Source organism: Epinephelus lanceolatus, chromosome 1 (genome assembly GCF_041903045.1).
Source record: "Epinephelus lanceolatus isolate andai-2023 chromosome 1, ASM4190304v1, whole genome shotgun sequence".
In the NCBI taxonomy this organism is placed as follows: Eukaryota; Metazoa; Chordata; class Actinopteri; order Perciformes; family Serranidae; genus Epinephelus; species Epinephelus lanceolatus.
In genome coordinates this window covers 19362266-19379575 of record NC_135734.1, presented here as the reverse complement: position 1 = coordinate 19379575, position 17310 = coordinate 19362266, and the positions used below count along the sequence as shown (strand labels likewise).

Here is a 17310-nt window from a genome sequence, read left to right as displayed (position 1 = left end):
ATAGATTATGGAAATAGCTGTAATGACTATTGGAACAATGAGCCAAATTGCATTATCATTCAGTGCCACGTCGGCTTTGGAATAACTGACGCTGTGCTTTTGCTCTTTCACTGAAGATCTTGAATAACAATGGCCAACATTCAATTTCTACCACCAAAATGAAGATGAAGAGTGTTAAACATGAAGGTTTTAGGCTGCGTGGATTCAACATTAATAGCATACTCAGTTAATAGGGTAACACTAATCCATGTCCAGGTCTGAGAGGTTTTTTTTATAGGTTGAATAGCTGATAACAAAACCCACACATTCTACATGTGTGCTTCACATGCTCTAGGGCCTCATTTCAGCAGGGCTCCTCACCCCACATGCCCACCTCATGCATGAACAACACCCACCAAGACAAAAGAACCAGTCTTTTGATGTTTTATTTTTAGCTCAGCTGTGGACTTTTGTGTGATCTTATATGAGCTAAGACAAAGAAATATGAGGGTTAACATTCAGTCCACAAAATCTTTGGCGAAAGTAACATTAGTTAGACAGTATTTCATCAGAGAAATAGAACCATATAATGGAATAAATGCACAAAATGTATAAAACACGATGAGTCTTACAACCTCAAACAATGCACATTTCTTAGTTGGCAGGCAAAACATGGTTAGATTTGGTTTTAATGACTATATACTGTGAGTTAGCTTTAGTCAACATTTCTTCTCTAACACATGAACCAGTAATGTTATCAGTAGTCATCACACCAAATTTTGGAGCTTGTGAAAAGGTGACAATGAAAGCAGCAGAGAGGAAATTTCCTCAGAGGGAGTGTCATGTCTTGTGTATTTCTGGTGATGGTGACTGTTCACTGTACAAGAAAGCTACTGTGGATACAATAACCTATAATAGTGTGTGTGCATGCAAATAAATTTTCACATTCATAAAGAAGCTCCAGATTTTATCTGTGATGAGTGTACAGATGTGAGTCCCAACTCTCTGGCTTATGAGAGAGAAAATACTGACAGAACTGTAATTGGTCACAGAAATAACTTTAAGCATTTCCAGTGATCTGATGATTGCAATGAGTGTCAGTAATACTGACTGGTTCTGTGCATAATAAACAGTCTCATCTTCATTGGTTATGGCTTGCATATCAAAAGTGGTGCAACAGCAGCCTCTAGTGGCACATATTCCCAGGTAGAATACCGATTGTTATACAGTGCAAAATGCAACATTATTCCCATTCAGTATCAGTGTTTACATGGCAGTATCGATCATATAAATTGTCATGATTCGTATACGTCGTAGCACATAATCAACATAAATATAAAACAAAATATAAAATCATAAAAGATGCCAGTTTCAGGGCAGAGACAAAGCAACCAACGCTAAAGACAAAGAGACACTGGCCGATACTATACAACATTTCTTTCATCTTTATCCGATACAGCTGTGTATTTCACAGTGCTTGAGCATCCCTGTTGCTGTGGTTACAACCACAGGTTCAAAGATGGACCAACACCAGTGAATGCATAGCTTTTAAACATTAAACCCAAGCGTTAAACACAGAGCTGAAGAATGATCCTTGAATTGGTTTAGAGTAGTTGCTTGTTCAAAGCCCTCAAACCATTTACAATCACATAGATGTCACAACAGTTTTGGTCAGTAATAAATCATTAGTAATCAAAGATATAAAAACAAACTCAAACACTCATGCAGGAATCTTTTCCAAAGAAAAACTGTTGTTAGAAAGTCTTGTATAAAATACTTCAATAATAAAAAAAACTCAGTGATAAACTGTTACATGCTAAAATTGCACAGTAGTTTTCCCACTTGATTATGTGTATATATATATTTAGTTATTGCAGTAAGTAACTCAGACATACAGTATGTGTGAATTTTTCTCTTCTCTGCCATTACTTCAGTTGTGGAGAGGCGAAGAAGTTGCACTGGCGGTTAGAGGCAGCTGATGCTTTGCTCTTGTTCCCAAATCTAAAAATGCGGGGTCAGGGGTTTTGGGGGGGGGGGGTAAATTTTAAGTTTAATATGAGTAATTTTAACAAATGCAACAGGCAGAACTGTGAAAACGAATGTTGGGGAATGAAATTGGTTTCATAAGCCCCTTTAGAAGTGAAAATCTGTAAATGACCTTTAGGAGAGAGTTGAGAATTTAAAAACAAAGAGAGAGAGATAGCATTTTCCTTCATGTTCTGTCCTTTGCAGCAGCAATGTGCAGGAGCTCACAAGTTAACAAGGAGCCAGTCATGAGTGGGGGTTATAGTTTTAACTGACCACACGACTGACAGATAATTTCATCCAAGGACAACACATTAATTCCAAACAGTGTTAATTCTGTTAACAAAAACTACGACTAAATACGGTTCTCAACAACCTCGCCATGACTAAGCTGAGATAATGGTGAGACGGTACCGATTTCATTAAACATTAACTGTGACTGTGTCAATATGCAATACTGTTGACTACAAGAGATTAGACTTCAGTGTAGTTTAAAAATTAAAAACCTGACTAAAATTTTTGTTGACAATAAAGAGGCGATTAAATATTTGACTTTTTTTTTTTAATGCAGCAGTTTTGTTTGTGCCGCACACGCCATATTAGGACTACACCAGCAGCACACAATAAGCACAGTCAGGAGGACTCAACGTAACTGATGACTGATGAGTAATCTGATGACTAAAAATGACTAAAATGTCAACAGTTTTCATTTATTAAAACAACACTAAAATAGTTATGGTTTTCTCAGGGTGTCTACAGATATAACCAAGTTAAATTCAAGACTTTTTACATGGGTATGTACTCTTTCCAAGTAAACACACTGATGTCAGTTCAAAATGAGCAGTAAGGAAAAATGACAGCAGTTGGATGAGTTTAAGTTTAACGTGTTCAATGTAAAAAGAAAACAAAATCTCATCGCTTTCATATAGTATGCTATTTATTATTGCAATTCTTCATTTGTCCAATGACTGGGGGTCTGTCCAGCTGGAGAAATTTTCTCGGTAATGTGACCAGAAATATTTAAGACCCAATAAATCTGAATTAAGGACAATTTAAGACTTTTTAAGACTTTATATTAAGAAAACTTAATTTGAGACATTTTAAGACTTTTAAGGACCTGTAGATACCCCATTTCTTTGACTGAGACTAAAATACCCGGACCTAAATTCAACTTAAACCTGACTAAAAAAAATACAATGGAGTTGAGTAAATACTTTTTGGAAAAAAAAAAAAAGAATTTGAAGAATGTGGACCTGGTGGACCTGTTTTTTTCTGTTTTTTAGTGTGTGTGAACTTACATGGTGGTGCTGGAGAGGGTCTGCTTCATGCGCTGGGACAGAGAGCTGGAGGAGGGTGTTTTGGACATCATCTGGTGCTCTGGAGTGGTCACTGGTCCCAGTATGCTCACTACAAACAAATTAAAGATCAACACATTCTTAGTTTAACACAGTGGATTTTTTATATTTGTCCACCAAAGATGCTGAGTTCAAATGCTTGATTTTTAAGTAGTTTTAATCTCTTATCTGTGATATCATGTGGACAAACATCTTCAAAGTGGAACAGAACACATCGCCTTATACTCATGCCATACATTTTGGAGGAGCTTTTATTCTGGGTAATCTCCTTTGAGTGATTTACCTTGGAAGTCTGGAGTATCAGTGTTGTGAACACCATCCATGCCTACATTATCTGGATAAGCAAACTGGCCCCAGTAGTTTGCTGGAATACTGAGCAGGCGCTCTATAATCTGGAAAGACATAAATTAAATCCAGTATTTGTAGTTAAAACCAGAATCTAAAGAACAGAAACACTGATCTGGAAGTTAACAAAAGCACACACATCCATCTACTCCAACTATGTTCTTCTTTATAAAACCCTAACCCTCTGAATGTAATGTATAGTCAGAGCAAATATTCTTTTACTCTTATTCACTTTACCCTTGGTTGTCTGTTTGTGTCATGCAGGATGGTCATAGGGTCTGGGTCAGGGACAGCATGACCTACAAGAGTGGGGCCAAACACCCTCGCCAGGTTGGTCATATCCATCTTGGTATCTACACACTCTGAGACCCTGTGAAAAAAGACGTAGAAAATGTTACAGTCTTAACTAAAATGAAAGCTGATCTGTACTGCCGCAGGCTAAGAGGTTACAATGTGCTTGCTCTCAAACCTTATACAATTTGGACAAAAGTGCCTCTGGCTTACAAGTAGTTGCTTACACTTCTCCCGTCTAACGGGTGGAAGGTAATGGGAACAGATGGGAGTAGGGACAGGATGAAACAAAAAGCTTTATAGCACTGCTTAAATGTAAAGAAAATTACTTTTGCAGATGGATCATCAGGCATGCCAGAGTGTCTCGGTTGGGTTGAGGCAGCTCACTGATGGCCTGATACAGCATGGCGAGACTGTTGCCATCATCCGGGATTTCTACAACAACATTAACACCAGTCATTTAAAAGCACCTTGAATCCCTCAATTTAAAAAGCTTGTTCTTCAAGAAACAACGTAACATTAGACAGATAAAGGCCACTGCGGATACAGCAAGTAATTCTACAAGCCTCAGAAACTCACCAGCTGCTTCCATGAACACTTTGTTGAGGTGGAAGGTGAGCAGTGGCTCTGGGAGGTTTCTGAAGAAGTCTTTGAGGACACCGGTAATGACGTTAATGTCGTCCACTTTGTGAAGTGGAGGCAGAGTCTTTCCTCTAATCAGCTTCTCCTTCAGCTCTTTCACCATGCGCTCCTGGCCAGAGACTCTGTACAGGCCAACCTGGGGCAAGGAAAAGATAAAAGAAACCAGCTCTCATTGTCTGGCTGCCTGTGATACCGTACTACTGAACAAGATAACTAATTAGAGAGAAATTATCTATTGTAATCGCTCAAGGGAGAAGGATCAGAGCATAACCCGAAGGTGACAAGTAAACAAGGACCTTAATAAAGTCTGTCTCACCTCGTGTAGGCCTCTGTGTTCAATCTCCTTAATGCAGTAGATAACCAAAGCTGGGATCATTGGGGAGGTGACTGGAGCAAAGTCTGCCAGGGTGGTCTGCACACATAATACATATGATTAATCTAAACATAAAATGATGAGAAACAGTGTGCCATAAAGCAATGAGAAAAAATGTACCTCTGCATTCTTGATAGGAGTGCTAACAGCTGTGGGATTACAGGGCAGGGGACAGCAGTCACGACACTCTGGATGGGTCACAATCCTGCAGTCCTGGCAGCGAAGGTACAACTTGCCAAACTTTGTTCTTCTTCCACATGGTACACAGACCTCAGACTTGATAACCTTAGTGATAAAGGGAGCACAGTAATAGTATTTAAACAAGGTGAACCAGCTTGTAGTGTCGATGCCAGTAGATAGATTTACAGTCCAAATCCGAAACACTTAACTCTCACATCAATAGGTACAGAGTCTTACTGTTTTGGGGATGAAGTGGTGCTTCTTTCCTCCTTTGTCAGCTCTGACAGTTCGGCGCTTGGCTGGGAAATCTGATACTGGTGTGCTGGGAGCCTCACTGGCGGTCTCAGATTGGTCTGTAGTGGTTGTATCAGCCCATGCTGGAGCGACTATAGACGTAATCACATGGTGGTGAATTCCCAAAATCAGTGAAGAAACTAATTTGACAAAATGACTTTTTTAATCATGCATTGATTATAGTCTTAATGTTATTGTTTTTTTGTTGTTGTGTGGACCCTTAAAGAGGAATGACACAAAGTTCTCACCGCTCTTTCTGCTGCGTGTCCAGTAAGGCACAGTTTCAATGGTGGAGACAGCCTCAACAGCACCTCCATTCACCGGCAGGGTGATGGTGGTTTTGGCCACTATGGACTCATTCATCTGAATCAGAAATAAAGAAAAAATAAATAAATGTTCTTTTTAAACAAACTGATGAACATTAAAAGAAATCTCTTCACCATTTTATTTGTCTGCTGTGTAAAATAAAATAAATTTAATCACCCAAAGTTTTTACAGACAAACTATTTCAGTGTTATAAAGTACATTCAGCAGCAGAGGTCAGCATTACCCTATCTGATGCACGCCCAGTGGAGCGTGGTTTCTTCATTGCCTGTGGAGGAATCTCAGAGAGTTTCCTGGAGGAACGCTGTGGGTTAGAATGTACAATAACTTTTAAAATCACTTGCTTTATGGATTGGCTACTGAAAACTGTACACCATATGGCAAGACAAAGTTGTGTTGATGCAAAGAAACACATGAATCAAGCCACTAACTGCCTCTTTGAAAAAATGTCAAGATTATTTTATCATTAACGCACACAAGAAGGCATCTATTGAAAATACGATTGAAGACACGACTCACTCGTTTTGGGCGTTTCCGCAGTCTCACAGTCTTCACTGCAGAGGAATCCCAGTCCTACAGGTAAAGTGGAGAGATAGACCCTAGCACCTAATGAACTTAACAAATACTGTTGTCCCACTATCCAATCTCCAAGTCAGCAGTTATTCCAAAAATTTACAATGACGCTTTTTAAGAAAATGTGTCAACATACCAGAGAGTCATCTGTTTGGTCATAGCTGATGTCTGACAGCAAAGAAGCCGATTCATCGATGGTAGTTAACCTGTAAAATAGATTAAAGTCAGCATGTAACCTTAAGGTCTGAAGTACTTCTCGTGTTAATGGCCAGCTGGCAAATGACACAACGTTTACATTTTACATATTGAATTCCCTACATTGTACACGTTGCACCTCTTTAATAGCAGACAGTGTGTTGACTAGCTAAATAAAGTGCAACAGTACCCTTAATATAAGTGACAGCCCTAGAAAGATGAGGCAGCGTGGTCAGATAAATGCCTAAAATCATAATTACTGTATTACTCTCTAAAAAAAAAATGGTGCACGTTGAGCTGTTTGAGAACCAGACAAGAAGGATCTGACCTTCGACTGGAGTTGAGGTTGCCCTTAGCAGCCTGTGCTGCCTGGGAGTGGGCACTGAGGAAGGCCAGGGCGGAGCGCTGCTCCTCACTCAGGTGAATACTATTACTGTTGCTCTCTGATATCAGCAGCTCCCGGATCAGCTGCAGCTGACGTTCCTGTTACAACCACAAACGAGCGGGTTGACAGAGACAGTTCCGTAAATAAAACACAGAAAAATGCAGAACGTGCATTATTATAATAATGAACAATCATCAGTTAGACCAAAAATATTAACAAGTAGTGACTGATAAGATGAGCTTTACCAAGTGCAGTGACAAATGGCATTATCTGAAGGTAAACATATAGATTGTTCTTTCTTCTAATTTCCTATTTATTCCATAAGCAACTGTGGTAACACACAAGACCTATAAACACTGTTGAACCAACCAGCTTCTCATAGACTGCCTCAGCCTTCTGTCGACGGCGGATCTCCACATCCACCTGGTTGCGAGCATGCTTTAGTTTGACCTCTAGGGCTCCCCTTTCAGTCTCTGCTTTAGCCAGCACCTCTTTACAGGAAACCAGCTCGTCATCTGTCCGCAGCCACTTCTTACGGCACTCCTCAAAGTTCAGTGCCATCTGAAGGAACTCTGAAAAAGACAGTGGAAAAATAGATTGCTGTATTGCTGCTGGGTACAATATACTATTACACATTACCTTAAAGACAAAAAGTCAAAGTGCTCCTCTGCTGTAAAGTGAACAAATGAGTGACAGTGCTTTCCTGTTAGTTAAAACGGAAATGGCCTGCATTGTCTGGACTATTGAAATGGAAATTTTTACCTCACCCCAATAGCTGTTTTAACCCCCCTTTTTGTCATGGGCTGCACCATCAGTTTGCACAGCATGTCTGCAGTTGTGGCCCTATCAGCTTTTACTTCCTGAAGCAAAGGCTCTATATTCAGTTTAGCATTCACAGTCTGTGGCAAAGAATGTATTCCAACACCTAACACATTTTAGGATGGCAATGCACCCAGGATTACTGCTACTGACATTAGCACCATGCCATAGCAGATCAGCTTAACTTCATGAACGCTACACAAGCACTTAAACTCCATTGTGTGTCACAGCCTTGTAAAGAGGTGGCACATACCAAAACACAGTGTGGAAATAACTTACGTGGTTCAATGCCCTCATTCAGACAGTCCATCTGGGCCCTCAGACTCTGGAACTGGTTGTACAGGTTCACCACTGACGACTCCATCGTGTCCTACTGCAGCTGCTCACATTAGTAGGGAGAAATGAGAGAGCTGGAAGACAACGCTAATTCATATTCACCTCATATATCTTGTTGACGTCTTATATTGTTGTCAGTGCTGAATTAGCCCGTTACTGACACTACACATTTATGTCAGTGGCTCAACATTCAAACATGTGAAATGAAACAAACCTACATTAGCTATAGTGCTTAAGACAAACAACAGAGTTCATTTTAATGTTAACGTCTTGCCTCCGCCATGATTTTATCCCCACTGTATCCAAAACAAACCTCTCAAACTTGTTAGCTAAATTATTGTTGCTCCAGGTTGAACGTTACTGCGCCCGAGGTGACGCTATCGGCATGCTAACATTATCATTAGCAAGCTGGTGTTTACTTAGCTAACTATCGTTACGCCGGTCAAAGGAAAAAACAAAACACTTACCTGTGCAATGTGTGTCCTGTGACAGTGTGGCTGACATGTAATGTAACAACGTCCAATGTTAAAAGCAGAGGTTAGAGGGTTTATTCCCACAGCAGCCACAGCAGAGCCACACCTGCCTGATAAAGTTTGCACATTCTTCTTCAAACTTCAAAATCAGCGCCGGTTTTCTTCTTCGTCGGCTGATTTGGCGGAGCTCAGAGCGCTCTATCGCCCCCACAGATACAGAGGTGTAACTGCAGGGGGTTGTGGAGACAAATGTCATTAGGTTCCCAAAACAGGGGGTTATTAGGTGTCTCAGCATATTTCACTAAGGGAGGTTGACCTATGAGAAAATATGTTATATTTGTAATATTCAAAATACATTTATTATATGGCATCATCTATCATTATAACATATTTCCCCAGGAGTCTTAGAAATACCTTTAGCAAGCAGCATTCATTGAAATTTAGTTGTATCATACCAAACCAATATGTTACTTAGTCTATGAGTATGTCTATCTTACAGAAATATAAATATCAATTGTATGTCATCATGCATACACACATTTCTTTTGAATTTGACCCACTGGTTCTGTTAACATATTCAACTGTATAAATAAATGAATAAATAATATGAATCTCTCTTTATATTGTCCAATTCATTATCAATTCATGAACCCCAGTCCTTGTTGAATTAAATATGGATTTGTTTACATAACATATTCATTTGTAAAGGTTTTTTCTCTTTCTATCGTCCAATTCATTATTATTATTATTGAATTGCACATCAAGACTTCTGATGTCCTCCATGCATTACAGCAAGACACAGGATGCATACATAATACATGATTTTGCTCATAATGACCCAGTGTATCTCTTCATCTACTGTATACAGAAACATTTTTTTAGATAGGGATCTCTGGCTTAAAATCTGTGTCAAATCAGGCTGTGTGTGTAGCTTTTAGGGTCTCCAGGGTGTTTCAAAATGAGATCTGTGCTTGAGGTCACTTTCTTTGAAATATCTACATATCAACTGCACCTGGTAACCCCATCAGTAATTTCAATAACTTTGATATATAAGCCATTGTTTGCACAAGAAATAAAAATGAGCTAGTTCTGCTTGAGGTGTGTGCCTCCTGCTTTCCTGACTGTGTATCAAAATACTTAATTCAGTGTGGTGAAATTATGTGTGAAATCATAAAATCCTTTGTAACAGTCAGTAACTGTGTCCTGTTGCTGTGGGCCTGGCACATGGGATGCACACAGCAGCATCATTAATCAGCCACGGATGGCATATCTGGGTGCAGCAGCAGCTCTACTGTGCAACATTTAATGAGGGTATACACACACACACACACACACACACACACTAAATCAGTTGCAAACAATTTACATGTATGTGTCCATAACACATCATTCATTTTTAAACAACTCAACAATAGACTAAATCTGATTTGTGTGTGCTTGTGTGTTTTTTTATAACACATTGGCAGTCTGATTTAGCATCACACTTGTCTCCAGAACATTGTGTGTGTGTCTGTGTGTGTGTGTGTGTGTGTGTGTGTGTGTGTGTGTGTTCTTCAGGTCCATTAGAGGTGATTTGAGATAATAGAATCTGTCAGTCAATATGAGACCTCTGTCTTAGTCAATTATTCATCTCTATATGTACATTTCCTCCAGTCACAGTTCATTGAACTGCCAGAATTCTCCTTTTACACCAATCACTGTCTGCCCTTCCTTAAACTGAGTGAACTATCACTGTAATCTGCATTAATTTATAATCTGGAATCAGCCGAGTGCATCACTAAGAGAATATTAAAGGGACATAGTTCATTTTGCAAAACAAAGCAGTTGCCTTCAGTCTTCAATTTTTTCATTCACCTCAATATTTTTAACTGTATGTTTATAGCATGGTGCAAATATATTATTTATCAGATCAGACAACATATTGTAAAAGGCACGTTACCACTTTGCCGAGTTTATTCAGACAGGAAACATAAGTCAACCCCCACAATAATATAAAGCATTGCACACCAGTAACTGTAATACCTGCATATATTTTCTTTCATTTACAAGCAGTTCTTAAGACAAAGTGTTTACCTGAATAATGACTTCACAGATTTTTCGTCTGTCTAAAAGGTGCATGGATAATACAACAAGTTCCAAATTTCATAAGCGCATCTCAGGAGTGAAAAGAGCGTCAGGAGGCTGTAATGCACCAGAGTTTCAGACGAAGCACCTGCAGATTGTGCTGACTACAGGGTTAGGCCTCGTCAGTGGCACCATTTGAAGGGTAATGGATCCACAAACAGCCTCAGGGGGGAACACTTGGCAGATATACATCTACTTAGGAGGATGCTTTGGAGCAGAACACACCCTCTATACATCCTGTGCATATTTGTGCACACAAAGTAAAGTGAAGTTTAAAGGTCCGGATACAGATAAAGAAAACAAACATTTTGATATAGTGTTTTTTTTCCCAACGACGTGGATAGTTTCTGCCACTTTGGTATTTAAAGGGAGAAAAGTGCTTTTCCATTGTTGAACAGAAACAAAACCACCCATTTATAGCAATGTAGAGAGGGGACAAAAAAACATGAACACCTAGTAAATATAATTCAATCCAGAACAATAGCCCTGCAATAAATGCAAGTTTTGAGATAGTGTCAAGAGTTAAATTTCACTACTTGGTTACTGATGTTGTTGTAATAGGTTACAGCCTTAACTTAGAGTTCAATCAACACCAGTCTCAACTTAAATCAAACATTGCAAGCTTCACACAGGAAGGTTATATTGCAGCTTATGTTGAATTTCATTATATTTTTAAAGAGTGCATGTTTTTGTGTCAGCCCCACATAGACTTTACAAGCTGGCACCAAAAGTCGATTTAAATATAATGTCTCCTGAGTTAACAGGATGTTCTTACAAAATGGAATGTCACACCACTGGCAAGACTACTTTCATCATCCGTAAAAGGACTGCAGATGAAACTGTTGGTGCTAAGTGAGTCTGCAGGTATGTGGAAAAGCTCTGGCCGAGTGAGTCTAGTGAAAAGATAATGTGCATAGGTGCACTCCAAACATCCCATCAATTGAATTACAAGTGGAATCTCCCACTCAGAAAGTGTTTACGGGAAAAAGCTCCATCCTTCCTTCACTGCATCAACAACAACAACAAGATTCTTGAAACCTGACACTTGGTAAACACTCCAACCCAAACACATCCATGAGTGGATTAAAAGACTTATAGTCTCCAGTTTGAAAAATGGGAGGGATCTCTAGAAAAATATTATTTTTATTGATTTAAGTCTGTTGGAGCAGTATATCTTGTTGCTTAAAGAACGGACAAGAACATACACACTAAAAGAAAGTAAAAACGCTCCTGTCGACAGAATCCATAATGAACTGTAGGTGTAAAACTCTTATGTACTGATAAAACTATTATCTTACACAGAAGTGAAATAAGCCCTGTGGTGTTCTCAGGGAAACAGCAAGAACGAGTCAGGCAGTGCTCAAGGCAGAAGCTGATACATAATGCATTTGTAACAGTGTTGTTTCACAGAAAAGAGCAGGCAAAATAAGAGAGATTGGCTCAGTATTACTAGTTAAGACATATGCTCTCAGAGATATTTCAAAACTACTTAAAACTTTCATCCTTATTTACTTCCTTTTACAGTCACCTGAAATTATTAGGTCCAAAAATCGTGAAATAAATGACAGTAAATGGGAGAAAGAAGAGGCATAGGTTTCAAGGAGATGCAGGGGACACATCCTGCTCTATATTTAGAAAAAAAAAAAACATAAAGGGAGCAGAGTAATCATACTTTACAAAATTAAAGATTTTGCACCACAAATTGGGGAGGAAATGCACAAATTGGTGTATAAAAAAATTCACCAAAAAGCAAGAAATAATGTGGTTTATGCTCAAAAATTTCTGGCAGAGGACTCCCAAACCCCCAGTGTCATATGGATGCCCCTGCCCCTTAATGTCAAAATGAAACCTATGCCCTTGGAGGAAAGATTAACAAGATTACTTACAATTTGTTGTCACTGCATAAGGGAGTGAGTTCAAAGTAAGCTCCAGTGTGAATCCTCCTGTTTTGACGATGTCATAAATAACAGTGCTGCATGCAGAGATGTGTAAGGAGTTACTGAATGTTAACTGTTTGGCAATCCAGCTTTATGGTCCTAGCGTCACAGTCTTTCATCTACTTATCTCCATGGGAATGGTGTGCAAGTTCCTTTGTGCAGCACATAGCTGCTGAAAATAGATAAATAAAAGAAAACAGGCAACAAAGTGGGCTTCCTGTAAGAGTCTTCACGACCCCATGGTACATATGGGAATGACGATGATGAGAATGATCACCACTGCAGTGGCAATGAGCGCAAGCAGCTTGCAGACCTTGGCCCGGCGGAGATCAGCCTCTTTACGCCTGAGCAGAGCATCGTAGCCTGGAGTGTAGATGTCATCCATCCAGAACTCCATGTTGTTGGGATTTAAAGACTCCTGGGTCTGAGGAACATGATGCCATTTAAAGATTTTCAGAGTAGAAAGTTAAACATATTTAAAAGGAAATTTAAATATTGTAAACTATTTCCTGCTGTGCATCACTATAATCACCATGATGTGCTATTTTATGACAAAAAATTCAATTTTACTACCCCCACTTTTCTTAGGCCGGCATGATGTAATCATGAAAAGTATATTGTACTAAAACAATCCAGACAACACATCCCATTTAGTCATTTATAGACTAGAACCACTGACTCTGTATAAAAGACATGCTAGAAAACAAAACCTAATTCAGTGTTTTTAAAATAATGTAGCCCTTTCAAAGTCACAAGTCATACCTGTAGGTCCAAAGGAGAGATTCGCGCTTCTCTGTCGTCTACAGTCCATATGGGCCTTCCCCTCCCCTCAGACAATCTGGGGTCCAGGATCTTCCCGGAGGTAAGCCCACCGGTCAGACTGCTGTCTTTGTGGCGGAACAGGGACGAGTTAAATACTTGTTCCACCAGGTTAGAGGACTTTTTGGAGAGTAGGTTAGTTGTGCTGCCTGATTGATCTGCCTAGAAGGAAAATGGGCCAATGACAGATTTATTTTTAAATTGACTGTACTCACAACACATAATTGGACCTTTAAAAAGATGTGAAATTCAGGCTAACTAAATGCCACCACTCAACATGCACATTAATTTGAATGAATGAGATTTTTTCTTCGCAGCCCTGACCAAACAGTGTTCACTGTAAAGGTTTGAACCAATACCCCACAAAGCAGCATGATAAGCTTGTCAAATGACCACACAATCACATGTGTCTACTCAGCAGACCACAAGACCAGCTACAGGCTTAATGCATTTTGTGACTGCAAGGCATGGATATACACATGGTGTGAGTATTGTACTTTGGGCTTCGAAATGGTTTACTGTTTAATCTGTTTAGGTACTTATTGTATAATAGAAAATACAGAATAAAATGCACACAATAAACTTAACTCTACCTGTCCATGGGAAGATTTGCCATCTTTACTTTTCGAGAATGACACTGCCCAGTCTCTTGCAGAGTTAGGGACATTCAGCTGTTTGGAGTCAGAGACACCTTTCTCTTCAGGCTGGGTTTTGGAGGTACGACGAGATGATGCATCCTTCTTCCCTTCTCTCCCCCCCTTTGAATCAGCCTGACCCTTGCTGCTTTCTGTTTGCTCTCCGTGAGGGTTCCACCGGCTCCAGTCCAGACTACTAGTGCTGGTCCCCGGAAACAGATGCTCAGACACAGACAGAGGCTGAGGCTCTGATGACTCAGACGGGGTTATAGGGTGGCTCATAAAAGAGGAGACACCACTGAGAGGCTCAAGCCATCGTCCTCCAGTGCCTTGTGCATCACCCCCAATAGGCTGCTGGATCTTTTCATCCAGCCGCTGCAGTGCAGACAGTACCTGGGAAATCTCAGCTTTTACATCATTCAGTGACTCCAGTTGTCTCTCTATCTGGCTCATACGGAGCAGCAGCTTACAGACACTGGCCTTGAGCCCGTCATCGCTGCTTTCCAGAGAGTGGAAAAGCCTTTGGAGCTGACCTAGGCGGCCTCGTCTGGCTTCAGGGGTGTCCTGATTAATGGACGCCGTTCCATCACTAGGGTGCAGGACTCCCGTGGAGCCACACATGCTTATGTCATCTAAGAAACGAAAGATGGCACTGATGTCATCCTCACCAAACTCAGGGTCGTCTAATGAGGTCATGAAAGAGAGGCGATCAGCATGGACCAAGCTACGGAGGCGTCGGGTGTCCGGTGGGTCTGTCTGAGTTCCCTGAGCCTTGACTCCGTCGCCTCCAAATGGCAGTCCACTATCCCCACTCTCACCTCCTGAGGACCCCCCCAAATTGCTGATAGCCGGAGTTGATCGTCTTGGAAGTTGCCCCCCTTGTGATTCCATCCCCATTCCAATGCTGTCCAGGCCTATCCGGTCCTCTAGACTGTGACTTTTATTGCCCCACATGGGCCTCTGGGTCCTGGGAGGCTGAAGGTGCCGGGGGGACCACTCTCGGATTGGCCGGGGTCCGAAGTAAGTTGAGTCCTGTAGGTCATCAATGCTCTCATGTTTAGCCCGCTGCTCTGGTGATTGGTGGACTGCTGTTGGTGATGGGTAAGGATTTTGGATCGTCTCAAAGCTTTGATTATCGAAGCCTTTCTGCCCTGGCCCAGGACTGGGAGACTCACTATTAACGGTTACCTGGGGTATTAGAGGTGGCTGGTTATGGAAGTCCTTCCTAAAGATGTTTCTCTTCTGGTCGACATCAGGCGGTCCCTGTTCAGCTTCAAACACCTCCATGGGCGCAGAATCTCCACTGGACTCACTGTCTGTCTCCAAAGGCAGGTAGAGGTTTTTCATTACCTCGTTAGGGATTTGACCACTAGGATACAAAAGTGTGGTGTGAGGCAAGTCGAAAGACACAGCCCTCGCCCTGATTGGAGGGGATGTCACAAGTGAGATAGGATCAGGGGGAAGACTTCCTCGCTTGTGGGCAGAGTAATTAGATCTCGGAAAAAGCAAATGCTGATCGATAGGCCTGCCGCTGGAGTCAGAGTGGGCACGTGCTCTTTCTCGACCAGGAATGTTTAGCTGGTATATTCCAGGCAGACTGGGGCCTGGGGACTGGTCGACTGGGAGCACCATCTGGCCTCTCATTGGTTGGCTGTCATCAGGGGCCCCACCCGTCATCTGAATAAGATTGAAGATAGTTACAATGTCGGCAGCGACTCCTATGGGTGATAGCCCCTGGCCTCTGGCGGACACCCGGTCTCTGAAGAGAGTAGCTGGGAAACAGGGGTCCTGGCTGGCAGCTGCAAACAGCAAACTCCTGAGCTCAATGAGGTGCTCCAGGTCAAAACGGGTGCTAACCATGCGACAAAGGTCTTGGAAGCTCAGCCATTGGCGCATGTTGGCCAGTTCCTCCAGGATCCCCAGAAGGACCCTCGGGTATTCCTGCTGTGGGTTAGCCATGTCTGCTCACCTGAGAGGGAAAACCAGGCAGTTGGTGAAGAGGAGCAAGTTGATTTAAAAACTGTGGCAATTCAAAGTAAAATACAAAACTCATAGAGAGCTATTAAGATATCAGAGAAACATAAGTCAATATAAGAAGACATAAAAAATGATTGCAGTCAGAATTTAAGTCCTATTATCAATCAGATAAGTGTGTGTAAAACTTTAACAATAACTCTCTTTCTCTAACACAGGCATTGAATGACAATATAATATTTAGAATATGATGTATGTTGTATAAAATAGTGTGTAAAATACTAACAGTAAGAAATATCACATAGTTATTGGATTATGGGGTTTTGTTATGTATTGGGTCTTCTATAGCGTATTTGTTTAATTCTTATCTTTAAAACATCATGAGTCATTATTAATGCTATCATTATATGACATATTAATCATAGTAATAAAACCATTCTAGTAGTAGTAGCAGTTATTTTTTCAGTGATTTAAATGACAAGTTTCACTTAGTTATAATATCATCAGTGTTACAGATCTGATATTGTTTCGGCATAAAATCATATATTTGATATGAAACGTGACAATCAACGTGGACTTTTTCAGCTCGGACAGAAAAAGCCCTTTAAGTTGGAAAGCGACCTTATTTTTGGGCCCTAAAATAACCGATCATCTGACCCGATGACGCCGTCACACTGCGCACATCTCCTCACTTGACATTTTTAATATTCTCATTTCTATTAACAGCTCCAGGGCATACTCTCCACTTTACTGAACAAATGTGGGATGTAGGCTATGGATGAATATACTGACATCCCTCTAGTAACTTTATCCAGGCACCTTTGAAAACAGTCTGAAGATGAGATAATGACAGGACATTATTTTGGAAAAGGCGCATCAATCTGTATTGCGAATCCCCTGAGCTGGGACATCAATGATAAAATGCATTTTGGATTGTCCACATCTAACTACTGAAGGTGTAGCTCGAGCAGAGGTAAGCCAAGGAGTATTCCACTCACCTGAATCTATTAAAGGATAAATACAGTGACGCCTGCGTCCATGAAAAACGCCAAATAAAATCCAGTTTTACGCAGATAGCGAGGCCATATTCCGCACAGATCCGGGGCGGCTCATGCTGTCACACTTCTTTCATGGGCTTCTCTGTTTGTAGCAGCGACTAGCCCACAGCACAGGCAGGAGAGGAGAAAATTAGAAATCAGGTCATCTTCCCACAAGTCCTTGCAGTCCCCTAA

At 40.8% G+C, this 17310-nt stretch overlaps 2 protein-coding genes across 2 annotated transcripts; both read right to left on the bottom strand.

The window, feature by feature from the left end:
• Positions 1-407: 407 nt before the first annotated feature.
• LOC117256557 (rac GTPase-activating protein 1-like) lies at positions 408-8727 on the bottom strand. Its single transcript, XM_033626040.2, has 17 exons — positions 8584-8727; positions 8060-8159; positions 7331-7533; positions 6905-7059; positions 6518-6587; positions 6328-6381; positions 6035-6112; positions 5733-5847; positions 5428-5576; positions 5131-5295; positions 4954-5049; positions 4575-4773; positions 4325-4430; positions 3942-4074; positions 3643-3751; positions 3303-3411; positions 408-1980 (listed from the first exon to the last, which is right to left on the bottom strand). Exons 2-17 carry the CDS (start codon positions 8142-8144, stop codon positions 1905-1907), a joined length of 1902 nt encoding a protein of 633 aa, XP_033481931.1. The 5' UTR covers positions 8145-8159; positions 8584-8727; the 3' UTR covers positions 408-1904.
• A 1781-nt stretch (positions 8728-10508) lies between these two features.
• LOC117256720 (major intrinsically disordered Notch2-binding receptor 1-like) lies at positions 10509-17218 on the bottom strand. Its single transcript, XM_033626323.2, has 4 exons — positions 17077-17218; positions 14063-16073; positions 13413-13631; positions 10509-13074 (listed from the first exon to the last, which is right to left on the bottom strand). Exons 2-4 carry the CDS (start codon positions 16061-16063, stop codon positions 12880-12882), a joined length of 2415 nt encoding a protein of 804 aa, XP_033482214.1. The 5' UTR covers positions 16064-16073; positions 17077-17218; the 3' UTR covers positions 10509-12879.
• Positions 17219-17310: the final 92 nt, after the last annotated feature.

What these genes read in the sequence shown, in the direction of transcription:
- LOC117256557 (XM_033626040.2), bottom strand. Translation starts at nt 8,144, where the DNA reads ATGGAGTCGTCAGTGGTGAACCTGTACAACCAGTTCCAGAGTCTGAGG. An exon ending in CTCCTATCAAGAATGCAGAG is followed by an intron (nt 5,050 to 5,130) that starts GTACATTTTTTC and finishes TTATGTGTGCAG; the next exon opens with ACCACCCTGGCAGACTTTGC. An exon ending in AACACAGAGGCCTACACGAG is followed by an intron (nt 4,774 to 4,953) that starts GTGAGACAGACT and finishes TCCTTGCCCCAG; the next exon opens with GTTGGCCTGTACAGAGTCTC.
- LOC117256720 (XM_033626323.2), bottom strand. Translation starts at nt 16,063, where the DNA reads ATGGCTAACCCACAGCAGGAATACCCGAGGGTCCTTCTGGGGATCCTG. An exon ending in GCAAATCTTCCCATGGACAG is followed by an intron (nt 13,632 to 14,062) that starts GTAGAGTTAAGT and finishes TTTTCCTTCTAG; the next exon opens with GCAGATCAATCAGGCAGCAC. An exon ending in TCTCTCCTTTGGACCTACAG is followed by an intron (nt 13,075 to 13,412) that starts GTATGACTTGTG and finishes CATGTTCCTCAG; the next exon opens with ACCCAGGAGTCTTTAAATCC.